Below are 13,360 nucleotides of genomic sequence, written 5' to 3'. Positions count from 1 at the left end.
GAGTTACTTGCACAGTTATGTTTTAAGATTGATGACTCTCAAAACTCTGATTTTAGCCTGAAAATTGCAAAATAGCTTCAAATGTCCAAATGTCTGCATAAGCAAGCTCAATAGGAAGCAATTATATATAATTTTTTTCACATTGCCTCAAAGTTACAGAATATATTTGAGTCGCTCACTTTGTGTTAGAAACATTGACAAGGGACTTTTTCTTTAAAGTTATTATCTTGGGAGGTTGTGTTCATTGGAACGTTCTCATTTGGTGATCATTTTCTTGTGAGTTTCATAATTTAAAGCCTTACATGTTAACAAAAACTGCATACTTCTAAGTATATACTGGAACTCAATAATCACTGTATAGGTGAGCTTTTTTCCTCAGTCATGTATGTATACATTTTCTATTGGGTTGTATATTAATTTTTTTTTTTTTTTTTTTTTGAGACAGAGTCTTGCTCTGTCGCCCAGGCTGGAGGGCAGTGGCCAGATTTCAGCTCACTGCAAGCTCCACCTCCCGGGTTCGCGCCATTCTCCTGCCTCAGCCTCCTGAGCAGCTGGGACTACAGGCGTCCGCCACCACGCCCGGCTAATTTTTTTTATATTTTCAGTAGAGACGGGGTTTCACCATGTTAGCCAGGATGGTCTCAATCTCCTGACCTCGTGATCCGCCCGCCTCGGCCTCCCAAAGTGCTGGGATCACAGACGTGAGCCCTCGCGTCTGGCTGTATATTAATATTTTTAAAAGAAAAATAATTTTGAAAGGAACATGAAGTATAGCACCAATCTTGATTTAATAATCTTTGGTAGAAAAAAAAAGAGGCACCAACTATACAGTCTGTTCATAGTCCAGGGTCAAAATACAGCACTTTTTTTTTTTTTCTTTTGAGACAGCGTTTTGCTCTTGTCGCCCAAGCTGGAGTGCAGTGGCGCGATCTCGGCTCACTGCAAGCTCCGCCTCCCAGGTTCACGCCATTCTCCTGCCTCAGCCTCTCGAGTAACTAGGATTACAGCATGGAGCCACCACGCCCGACTAATTTTGTATTTTTGGCAGAGACAGGGTTTCTCCGTGTTGGTCAGGCTGGTCTCCAACTCTCGACTTCAGGTGATTCACCCGCCTCGGCCTCCCAAAGTGCTGGGATTACAGGCATGAGTCACCGTGCCCGGCCCAGCACTATTAATAACAAGCCCTCCATTCCTGAAATAACATTTCAATATAGACTGAATTATGAAAGATACTTGGACTCATTACGGGAGATCACAGTAGAAAGGTTTTATGCGTTTACACATTTAAAATATTTAACAAACGGACTCTTCTAATGACAGATACTGAAAAATATCTAGTAAAGAATAAAAGTCATACATCAGGCTCCACAATAGTATCACAGATCTAATTTGAGTTCTCAGTGTTATTTTATACTGGTAGTTCCTATCGCATACATGTTTAGGGACATTCAACTCCAAAATCCTCTTCTTAAAGCACTCATGTTGAAAGGCAAAGCAACTTCTTTAGGTAGACTGGGTTAACTCCTACACTATTGCCACACTCAAGAACAGCATTTTAAAAAACTCCAGTGAGTCAAAAATTCATTGTCCCAGTCCTTGTTCTACTAGGAAGGAGTGTCTCTTACAGGAGTTTAATGTGTAAGTTGTAAGGTTCAGGCACAGCTGTACAATCTGTACATCACTGATTATCTACCCTCTTGCCAATGAAAACAGAACTTTTTCATAATCAAGCTTCCAGTGTAATTCGAAAAGCCACTGGCGAAGCATTGTAAGTGTTCATTAGAATCTAAGTGGGTCTACTTTAGGATCTAAGCGTATCTAGATTCTGAATTTCTTCAGGTTTTTCTTTGTCAGATCCACAGGCCATATTAGTTGTTATTCCTTTTTCGTTACTTTTACAACCATTTATCAGAACAAAGCACTTAAGAAATTTTACTGATACTTTGACCCTACTAACATTTTACACCCCCTTGCTTTTTAATCCTAGAATCACCATTAGCTCCCTTTTGATGAAGCAGGAGTTGATTCAGCTGCGCTTTTAGCTGGGCTTTCAGCTGGACACGGAAAGCGGAGGTAGATGAATTGTCATGATCAAGTGGGTGTCATCAGGTACTTAGGTTTTATTTTGTTCTTACTGTCTTTCCAACTTACTAATAAAAATATTGAAATCTATTTCAAAAATGAGGTAGCCTCCTGTTATTTTATATCTGTCAGGAATATAGTACCATGGGGAATTTTATTTCCCCAGAAAGCAAGATTGCACCCCTTTAGTATGGTACATTGAACTTTAAAAGAGGTGCCCTTGAATGTGTGGTAGTGAAGACGAAGTTTATGATTTAAAATTTGATAATTTTTAAAAAGGCGAGCTAAGTAAACTACGTCCTAAGTTTCCAGGTTTTTCTGAGTGATTCAAAGATGTAATGAATTTTCCATGGGTGTTTACTGTCTCAGGAGTCATCATCTGATAAAATGCACATTGATGACAGGTCCATAATTGTGGTTCTGACATTTATGCAAGCTTCACACTTAACTGTGAGCATTCAGCCCTTTGTTCTTAAGAATCGTGACCTATTGCTCTATAGTATATTTATACCACAAGGCATTAATCTCTGCCAACTAATAATAAACATGTCATGGCTATGAAAGTATAGTGAGCCCAGGGCCTATCTGTCTACCTTGTTATTATTTGCCCCTGGAACCATTCTTAAATTCAGCTCTAGACAGTCTTTTTAGACCAAGCTATCAACAAAAATCAGCATGTATAGTAGAGTAGAACTAATTTTTTTTTCTTTTCTTAGACAAGGTCTCATTTTGTCACCCAGGCTGGAGTGCAGTGGTACAACCATGGCTCACTGCAGCCTTGACCTGCTATGCTCAAGCAATCCTCCTGTCTCAGCCTCCTGAGTAGCTGGGACTACAGGCATGTGCCACCAAGCTGGCTAAATTTTTTTTGTAGAAATAAAATCTCACTATGTTGCCCAGGCTGAGTCTTGAACCCTGGGCTCTGGCGATCCTATCGCCTTGGACTCCCAAAGTGCTGGGATTACAGGCGTGGGCCCCCACACATAGCCTTAGAACTAATGATTAAGTCAGTAAAGTAGCAAGTCTTCCTTCTATGATGTATTATTCCACATTACCATTATGAATGACAAATTGCCTTTTGTTTTCATAACAAGACAAAAAGCTTGTCTTTTTAAGGCTTAATTAAATTGTTAGGGATGATGCATTTCTCATTCGCCAAGATACTACTTGCCTTTTAAATTATAAAACATATAGATGTAAAAGAAGGTAATAGTTTCATTTCCTTCTCTTTTAAGACAACACACCAGAAAAGCAACAATCTTTGACCTAACGTAAAAGTTGCTCCTTAATGTTTATACCAGCAACAATACCTTTTTTCAGTGTTAGAGACTTCCTAAAAAGTTTTAAATACTAGTTTAAATTGTTGACATATTATAAAATTGGAGCTAATTAGCTTATGCATTTCCACTCGTATCTCTAAACTCTGGGAATGTATTCTAACACCATTCACCAGACAATGTAACCCAACCTAAGGAAGGTTCCTGAAGAACAGTCATTAGGAACTGCATCAGAGAGGCACACTACATTCCCAGTCACCCTTCATGCTGGGCTCTCAGGACTAAGATTTAATGAAACCTTAGTGAAACTGGAAATCAAAGTAAAAAATTACACTCTCTGAAAATATGCTAAGGACTTGGCAAGGTTTTTTTTTTTTTCTCGAAGCATTTACCTTAAAATTTTAAATAAAGTTTCAAATGTTAGCATAAAAGACACTAATTTTTATGAAATTTATTTCTTCCCTTAAATATTTTAGTCATGTGATTTAAAATTAAATTCAATGTAGACTATTAGAACTAAGTTGAAGACTGAGAGAAAACCATTCTCCAGGATACATGAAATTGGGTGGGGATCCATTCAGTGAAACGGCAGGGATCAGTAGGAAGTGCAGCCACGCAACCAGTGGAGCTAAGCATGGATGTTAATGAACTCTTCAGGAGGTTTTCGAAGGATAGGAGGAAGTAAAGGGCAATGAAAAAATGATGAGGATAAGAATAATGTAAGAAGAGTAAGACAAAAGGTACATAAGAAAGGGCTTGAAAGTGCACCACCAGGAACTCCTCAGAGCCACCCATGCTATAGGTTGCCTTCCCCCGACAATCTCATGTCATATTTTCTATTCAGTTTTCCACTGATTTAATGTCAAAAGTCATCTGGACATAGGCCAATTTAGAGTAACATTGCTATAAATTAAAATATTCTTAAATGCAGCTAAAAGGATTAGAATCATCCGAAGTAAATTGCTTTTACACGATGTGTACTTTTACTTTTTTTTTTTTTTTTTTTGAGACAGAGTCTCGCTCTGTGCCCCAGGCTGGAGTGCAGTGGCACAATCTCAGCTCACTGCCACCTCTGCTTCCCAGGTTCTTCTCCTGCCTCAGCCTCCCGAATAACTGGGACTACAGGCACCCACCGCCATGCCTGGCTAATTTTTTGTATTTTAGTAGAGACGGGGTTTCACCGTGTTTCCCACGCTGGTTGCGAACTCCTGAACTCAGGCAATCCGCCCGCCTCGGCCTCCCAAAGTGCTGAGATTACAGGTGTGAGCCACCGTGCCCGGCTAGAATTTGAATCTTAATCAGGAATTATGCAATTTTCAGTGGAAATTACAAGTCTTATAGCAGGGCTATGGAATAAGCATTGTAAATATGATCATAGGGATGAACACATCTTGCATAAAGTATCAATAATCTGGGTGGTATATTACTGCTTAAATGGATGGATCCCAGCAATATCCATGGCAATCAAATTTAACCAAAATGTTTCTGGAAGTTTCTTGGCCATCTGATACATTATTATCCAATCGAGTTTCTATAACAAGGAATGTTACTCCCTTTCATACTTTTCTTGGCCTCAAATGCCAGAACCTTTTGAATTTGAGAATTTTCTGAGTCTTATCAAAAACAGGATGAGGAGATAAAAGCAGAGTTTTGACTCTGTATTCTTTTCAGACTCTCAGAAACATGTCTCGATTGAACACAAAAAAATTAGGCTTATCAGGTCACATTTTTGCAGCAGTAACACTTCATTCAGAAATTAGGACTTAGTTTGACTAGATTAAACCACAAATTTTATATTAGTATTTTCATTTTCTTTGTGTATTTTAAACTTTAAATCTTTTCCCACAAATAGTATTAAATATGTATTTATGGAATTTAGCATCTTACCTTTATACTTTTTCTTAATTTTATATTATTATAGCAGAGTATTCTCCATATGAGTCTTTGACAATAGAGCTTTTTCAGTGTTATAATCCAGTCTGATTCATTCCATTAAACTGAAAACTACGTATGTGAAGTTTAATATACAAATACATATGCTGAGATCTAAGTTATATTATATATACTTAAGTCACTGCTATTTTAATATGGAAACTAACCAAGCAATTTCTTTTAGTTTCAGATTATCTTTTTTCCTAAAATCAGCCAAATTTTGAAGAAAAAAAAAACATTGTAGAGGTCTTTACAGAGGTAAGTTTTCATTTTGAATTACTTTCTATGAAATTGGGGAGAAGGTGTTTTAAGGGGAGTCTGTGCTAAAACTTTTTTTTTTTTTGAGACTGAATCTCACTGTATCGCTCAGGCTGGAGTGCAGTGGCGTGATCTCTGCTCACTGCAAGCACCACCTCCTGGGTTCACGCCATTCTCCTGCCTCAGCCTCCCAAGTAGCTGGGACTACAGGCACACGTCACCACACCCAGCTAATTTTTTTATTTTTAGTAGAGACGGGGTTTCACCACATTGGCCAGGCTGGTCTCAAACTCCTGACCTCGTGATCCACCTGCCTCTGCCTCCCAAAGTACTGGGATTACAGGTGTGAGTCACTGCGCCCGGCCTAAAACTTTTAAAAAAATTAACAGTTTTTGTTTTTTATTTTCTTTTACAGACTGGGTCCTGCTCAGTTGAACAGGCTAGAGTACAGTGGCATAGCTCACTGCAGCCTCCATCTCTTAGGCTTGAGCAATCCTTCCACTACCTCAGCTTCTGAGTAGCTGGGGCTGCAGGTGGGCACCATCATGCCTGGCTAATTTTTAAATATTTTGTAGAGACAAGGTCTCATGTTACCCAAGCTGGTCTTGAACTTCTGGGCTCAAGTGATCCCCCTGCCTTGGACTGCCAAAGTGCTAGGATTACAGGCATGAGCCGCCACACTTGGCCTAATTTTTTTTATTTTTAGTAGAGACAGGATCTTGCTATGTTGCCCAAACCGGTCTCAAACTCCTGGGCTCAAGCGATCTTCCCTCCTCAGCCTCCCAAAGTGCTGAGATTTTAGGCATGAGCCACCTTACCCAGCCAAAATGAACATTTATAATAGTGGGTTTGATGATTGGTCTTAGTTGTATGTTTTGTTGAACTTCTCAAAAATGAGAAAGTAACATTTTATATAACTGGACATGAGTGAATGAAATCATTTTCTAAAAACTTATAAGAACATGAAAAGGTAGTATGGTCAAAATGTAGATTTTTTTTCACAGGCAAATTATCTAAGTCCCCTGAATATGAAACATGAAACTATTAGAAGTGGTAAGGTACAACTGCGTGTATGACACAGTAAGTTGCTGAATGTCTTCACGATGAAAAGCACTACCTTTTAAAGGTCTCAAGCACTAAAGCATAATTTTAGGGATATAGGAAAGTGTTCTTGTTTTTGTGAATGAGTATGGGTCACAGCATGACTTTGGTTTTAATTTTTGGTCCTCAAACTGAAAGCTTTCTTATGATAATCTGTATATAAATAGCAAAAATATAATGGGAAAGTTCATAGGGAACACACTAGTGTTCATAATATGAGTGAAAATTTTTGTCAGAAAGTTCTGGAAATGTAGGACTTGGTTCTTTTTATAAGTGCTTTTAACCTTTTCAGACTCATTAATTTCATAAACCAATTTAAGCAATTATTTCTATCAGCTACAGATATTTTCTTCACAAATATAAAGGGTTTTGCCCCCCTCCCCATCCTCCGGCCTCCACCAATTTCTGCCTATAACTGCCACTTGATAACTGCTAAGTAAGACTTTGTTTAAATATCAGGTTCTAGGGCTAACAAATCTGGAAGTCAGAAGATTTCTAAGTTACAATTGCCAGAATATCTTTCATGCATTCTATTTTACTTTATTGTTACAATTTAAACAATTCAGAAACGTAGGGTGTTTCTGGCTACTTGAGTAAAACACACTGCAAACGCAAAGGGAACAATGCTGTAAACTTAAATGATTTCTGAACAGCTCAGGATCCTCCTGAAGAGGATCCTTTTCATTTCACGTATTGATTCTGAACACATTGGTAGCACCTGCTCCCAGAAGATCCCTTGACACTGGAGCAAGTCAGAATATCTTAATATCATAGCTTATTTAACAGCAGGAAAGCAACTTTAACACAAACTGGAGGTTTAAGTAGATCTGGTATTACCTAGAACCCAGGCTTAAATTTTGCAAAAAGTTTCCAAAGAGCATAAGAAAGTAAAACAGAGGTACCAGAACTGAAGACATCATTAACAAACAAAATGTTTCCACTCCTAACCAAACTGCAACCCTTTCAGTATAGCTTGAGGTATTTTTAAATATTTGTACAAGCTAAAGATCATTCACAGTTTCCAAAGTTGCTTTTTACTGAGATAGCTTCAAATTTTCACAATATGTGACTTTCAGACATGTTTTCATATACCAGAGTCTCTGCCCTCAGACTCATGGAAAGATCAGAGATATTCAGTGGCAGAAAATGGTTCTTGCAGTGATAAGGGTTCTATTTCCCAATTATTGTGCTATTCCTAGGATGTGATTAAAAAAATATGAAATTTGCAATTCGTATAAAAGGAAAGGAAACTTGCTTAAAATTCAAAAAGCAAGTCCAGTCTGGTGGAGGTATGTAAGATATTAAATAATAGAGTCAGATTCTTTCTTGAACACTCCAGATGAACTTGACAGCAGAGAGTTCTGGTTTTCCAACATTTTCTCCATCTTTTCTTTTCCAGTGGTTTTACTGATCTCTCTTTGCTTCTTACTATGGATCCATGGGATAAAACAAAGCACAGCACCTCCAATAAGGGGAGGGACTCCAGCAAGGTAGAATGCCACATCATAGGAGCCCAGCTTGTCACGAAGTAACCCTGAGAAGGGAAAAAGCTGTCACCAAGGGAGAACAAGTGTGGCTCTGTAGGGGGTCTAGATCAGTCACAGGGATGGCCTAGTCCCAGCCTAATTTCACCTCCACAGGACTGGTGCAAACATCTCCAGACTATCAGAGCTTTTTTTTTTTTTTTTTTTTTTTTTACAAGGAAACAGATTCTGAAATATAAACCTATTGATAGAAAAAAAAAGATCTCATATATTTAACGTTGTCATAAAGTACAGGCCTCTGGATTTTCATACCAAGACATTACTTGAAAAGCTGGAAAGGCAGACTTTTTTTTTTTTTTTTTTTTTTGAGACAGGGTCTCACTGTGTCACCCAGGCTGGAGTATGGTGGCATAATCACGGCTCACTGCAGGACTTGACTTCCCAAGCTCAACTGATCCTCCCAGCTCAGCCTCTTGAGTAGCTGGGACTACAGGTGCATGCTACCATGCCTGGCTAATTTTTATATGTTTTGTAGAGATGAGGTTTTGTCACATTGCCCAGGCTGGTCTTAAGCTCCTGGGCTAAAGCAATCCTCCCACCTCAGCCTCCCAAAATGCTAGGATTACAGGCATGAGCCACCATGCCCAGCTTTCAAACTACTCTTTGGTCTATTTGGTTTTTATGAAATAACATGAAACTATTTAACATTATAATTCAAAATTGAGAAAAATTGTAAATTTAATAATGTGGATGAAAGTTAGGTTATTAAATACATTTTGGAAAGAGACTAAGGTTTGTAAGTACCTGGAAGAAAATATAAGTATATAAGAATTATTAATGGCATTCTATATTTGGGTTCTGCTTCTGAAAACTATTATTTAGGGTACTCAACATTTCCAATTTCTCTAACAAATTCCAGGACTCATGGTTTTAAAAGTTATCTTAGTGTTTTTAAACTTTTATAACTTATACAACCTAAGTTATCTAAAATGTCCAGGGAACATACTATACTAAATATCTATCTGACTTTGTTAAATAAATAGCTGACCATTTGTCTAATTAAGTACCAACACATAAAAATGTGTATATCCATTCTGCATAAATAAAATAGACAGTATCTGTAAATGCACAAGTTTTCTATCTTTGGAATCAGACCATTCCATACATAACTGAACTCTTCCTCCTTATGAACACTCATGATTATGTTCTGCTGTAATACTATGATGTCCTCAGAGCCTCCTGGTGAGCCAGCAGCTTTCTGCTGCCAGGTGCTGTGTGGTGGTGTTCTGCCTGCTTCAGAAGTTTCCTGTTACCTCCCTTATTCTTGCTCTGTTAACTGTCACTTCTGGTAGCAAAACTATTTACTACTAGAGTGCTGCTTATATAAAATCTGCTGTGGACTTAGAAACTGTAAAACTAAGCTTGTAGGGTATAATAAGAAGAGTGAACAGTATATTAGCTGCGGGAGAGAAGGAGGAATGGAGGATTCTCCTACAGGGAGACCGTGACCTTTTGAACTTAAACTGTGTTTGGTCTGCTCAGTAGTAACTCAGCTTGCTTGATTCATGACTAGGAATGCAGTTCAGGATATAAGAATGCATTGAGCTAAACCTTCACTAAGCGTCTCATGTGCCAAACACAGATGACAGTACATACATTTACATTTTATCATATTTATATTGAATCTTCTAATACTAATTGACACAGGCACCCAAGTAATACTGAACATGAGACATCTTTATAGTATCATTCAGAGAATTTCTAGAGGTGGAATTCACATGAGATAGAATTAACCATTTGAAAGTGAACAATTCAGTGGCATTTAGCACATACACAATGTTGTGCACCCACCGCTTCTATTCCAAAATATTTTCATCGTGCCAAAAGGACACTTCATCCCAATTAAGTAGTTACTTCCCAATCCTCTTTCTCTCCAGCCCCTGGCAATCACCAATCTGTTTTCTATCTGTATTTATTTACCTATTTTGGACATTTCACATGAAATAAATCATACGATATACGACCTTTTAGAGTGAGACAGGGTCTCACTCTGTCACCCAGGCTGGAGTGCAGTGGTGCTCTCACGGCTCTGCAGACTTGATCTCCCAGGTGCAAGAGATCCTCTCACCTCTGGAGTTGGTGGGATTACACTACTATTAGTATGTGCCACCACGCCAGGCTAATTTTTTTTATTTTTAGTAGAGACAAGGTCTTGCTATGTTGCCCAAGCTAGTCTGGAACTCCTGAGCTCAAATGATCCTCCTGCCTTGGCCTCTCAAAGTGCTGGGATTACAGGTGTGAGCCACCATGCCCAGCCATGTCACCTTCTATGTCTGGCTTCTTTCACTTAGTATAATGTTCTTGAGGTCCATTCACCTGGTAGCATCAGTTCTGTACTTTACTCCTTTTTATGGCTGAATAATATTGCACTGCAGATATTCCACATTTTGCTTACCCAATTAGCTATTTACGGGCATTTGGTTTTTTTCTATTATGTTATTTTTCATCAACTACTCCTCAGGGGGATGTATGATCTCTTACCAAAAGCTGACATATTTAGAAATCTTCCAGAATCTTCATCTCTTTTTTTTTTTTTTTTTTTTAATAGGGTTTTGCCCAGGCTGGGGTACAGTGGTATGATCACAGCTCACTGCAGCCTTGACCTCTGGGCTCAAGCAATCCTCCCACCTCAGCCTCCTGTGCGTCCGGGACTGCAGATGCATGCCACCATGCTTGGCTAATGTTTTTATTTTTTATTTTTTGTAGAGATAGTATCTCACTATGTTGCCCAGGCTGGTCTCAAGCTCCTGAGCTCAGGTGATCTTCCCGCCTCAGCCTCCCAGAGTGCTGCTATTGCAGGTGTGAGTCACTGCGCCTGGCCCACTGTTACATATTTTATTCAGTGGTTTAGCTGCCAGTAAGGACAAGAGGGACTTTTCAGCAAACTTTTTCGACATACCGTTTATAGCTAGTCTTATTAAAAATGTTACCAGTTACCGGTAAGGCACACATGAAAGCAAAAGACCAGTAATCAATAACCTGTAATACGTTTTACATATAAGTGAGACTCAATTAAGACCTGAAGTAGAAAATACTATGGATTAATATAATTACTGGAGAATCATTATATTTACCTGCAATGGGTGGGCCAACAGTCATGGGTATAGACATAAATCCGAGCAGAAATCCAATTGCTTGGGAGACATCCTGGGCACCAACCAACTCAAAGGCTATGGGAGCCATAATGGAAATGAAGCATCCATCGAAGAGACCCATGATGAGACACACAGCAATGAGGGCCCCAAAGATGCTACACAGAGGAATCATCATGGACATCAGACCAATGAAGAAAAAGGAGAGTACCTAGGATGGACACCACACCGTCAGCTCCACTCAAAGGAAGTGAACGTCACAATCACCATGCAACATGCTTAGGACTTCTAAGTCATTACTGGTTCCCCTTTCCCCCTGCCACTGCCCCATTCACTTTGATTTTACATACCTAATCAACTCCTATAATCATCTCCTTCGAGTTCCCCTAGCACTTTCTTAATATTTCCACTACGGGACAAGAAGAAAATAACTTTTTGTTTTGAGCCGGAGTCTCTCTCTGTTGCCCAGGCTGGAGTCCAGTGGTGTGATCTCGGCTCATTATAACCTCCACTTTCCAGGTTCAAGCAATTCTTCTGCCTTAGCCTCCTGAGTAGCTGGGACTACAGGCAAGCACCACCACGTCTGGCTAATTTTTGTATTTTTAGTAGAGACGGGGCTTCACCATGTTGGCCAGGCTGGTCTTGAACTCCTGACCTCCAGTAATCTGCCTGCCTCAGCCTCCCAAGTGCTGGGATTACAGGCATGAGCCACACCGCCCAGCCAAAATGACTTTTATATATTTACTTTCCCTCCCAGCCTGCAAACCCCTTGAAGTCAGAATCTGTACCAAAAAAAAAAAAAAAAAAAAAAAAAAAAAAATCATCTTTGGACTAGATATTATGAAGTTTAAGGATCCTGTATCTGGTCAGTGCTCAATCAGCTCAAATTCATTAAACACTTGATTTTTTTTTAACCTTTAAAACTATATATACTTCACTGGCAGACATTATAAATTTAAGTACCCCAGAGTTAAGGCTTGTTATACTTATTTTGAGCCATTGAACACTTTCATTTCAGTGTTAGGGTAGTTAATAGAATCGAACACCTGATTTTGCCTAGTATTTGGTAGGCACTGTGCTATGTACGAGAGATTTCAACAATGAGTAAGACTTCGTTCCTATCCTTGGGTTATGGAAAGATGGACATTTAAATACGTAAGTGCAAGTGAAGTGTTTATATGCTGCTGTAGTTATATATTCAAAGTATGATGGGTACAAAAAAGGAGGAAACAGTTAATTTAATAACTTTTTAAAGGCACAGAACGTTTTAAAACTGAACAATTCACTAGTCAGCAGAAAAAATGTTTTTAAAAGCATCAGGTTTTTTAAAAGTATGCATATAATGGCAACTATCATTTATTTAGTGTTTACTAAGTGCCAAGCACTGTTGTAAGCTTTACATTGATTATCTCACTGGTGATCCTCCTAACAACTTTATGAGGTGGTTACTAATGTTATCGCTGATGAAGATAGCGATGCTGGGAGAGGTTAAGTAATGTGCCCAAAGCACAGAAGATGGAGCCATCCCGGAACCCATGGTCCACGTGGGCAGCAGCAGGCCGTCAACAGAACTGTGCCTGGAAAGTGCCCTCCAATAACAGTGAGGAAGGAGAGACCAGATAAAGCAGCTGTATGCATCACTGTCTTCATCGGTTCTGTTTTTCCATAGACCTACAGAAGCCGGAGGTTGGTAGTACGCCTCAGGGCAGCCACTCACAATCTGAGGATCTCTGAAGGTGCAGAGTGTGAGTTCTGGGTGGAATTCAGGAGTGTTGGTTTTCACAACTTTAACACAAGTGGTCCACTGACATCAAAATAGGAAACATGCTCTTGAAAAATGTTTCATATTGGGTTAGTTCTTTTTGACACCATCATATCATACAGTTCGGTACATTTTTTTCTTCAATCACTAAAATATGGTCTTATGGTAAAATTATGATTAGTTTAAGAATATGAGTTGGCCAACTGGACCTGTAATCCCAGCACTTTGGGAGGCCGAGGCGGGCGGATCAGGAGGTCAGGAGCTCAAGACTATAAGGGCTAACACGGTGAATTCCCGTCTCTTCTAAATATA

The 13,360-nt window shown here is 39.1% G+C and overlaps 1 protein-coding gene and 1 long non-coding RNA gene across 3 annotated transcripts in view; one reads left to right on the top strand and one right to left on the bottom strand.

Moving 5' to 3' along the window:
- Nucleotides 1-13,360, top strand: part of LOC108512064 (uncharacterized) — a 59,781-nt gene that overhangs the window by 30,220 nt on the left and 16,201 nt on the right. For both annotated transcript variants that reach the window (XR_001880485.1, XR_001880484.1), the window contains exons 2-3: nt 1,988-2,109; nt 5,476-5,549. This is a non-coding gene — a long non-coding RNA (uncharacterized LOC108512064). The remainder of the gene's footprint in view (nt 1-1,987; nt 2,110-5,475; nt 5,550-13,360) is intronic.
- SLC16A10 (solute carrier family 16 member 10) overlaps nt 6,252-13,360 on the bottom strand; it is a 142,304-nt gene continuing 135,195 nt past the window's right edge. The window contains exons 5-6 of the mRNA XM_017847101.1: nt 11,269-11,497; nt 6,252-8,184 (exon numbers count right to left, since the gene is read on the bottom strand). Coding sequence (XP_017702590.1) covers nt 7,952-8,184; nt 11,269-11,497 — 462 coding nt within the window. The 3' untranslated portion in view covers nt 6,252-7,951. The remainder of the gene's footprint in view (nt 8,185-11,268; nt 11,498-13,360) is intronic.

The sequence above is a fragment of the Rhinopithecus bieti genome, unplaced genomic scaffold (genome assembly GCF_001698545.2).
Source record: "Rhinopithecus bieti isolate Rb0 unplaced genomic scaffold, ASM169854v2 scaffold_26504, whole genome shotgun sequence".
Lineage (NCBI taxonomy): Eukaryota > Metazoa > Chordata > Mammalia > Primates > Cercopithecidae > Rhinopithecus > Rhinopithecus bieti.
This window is presented reverse-complemented; position numbering and strand designations above follow the sequence as displayed.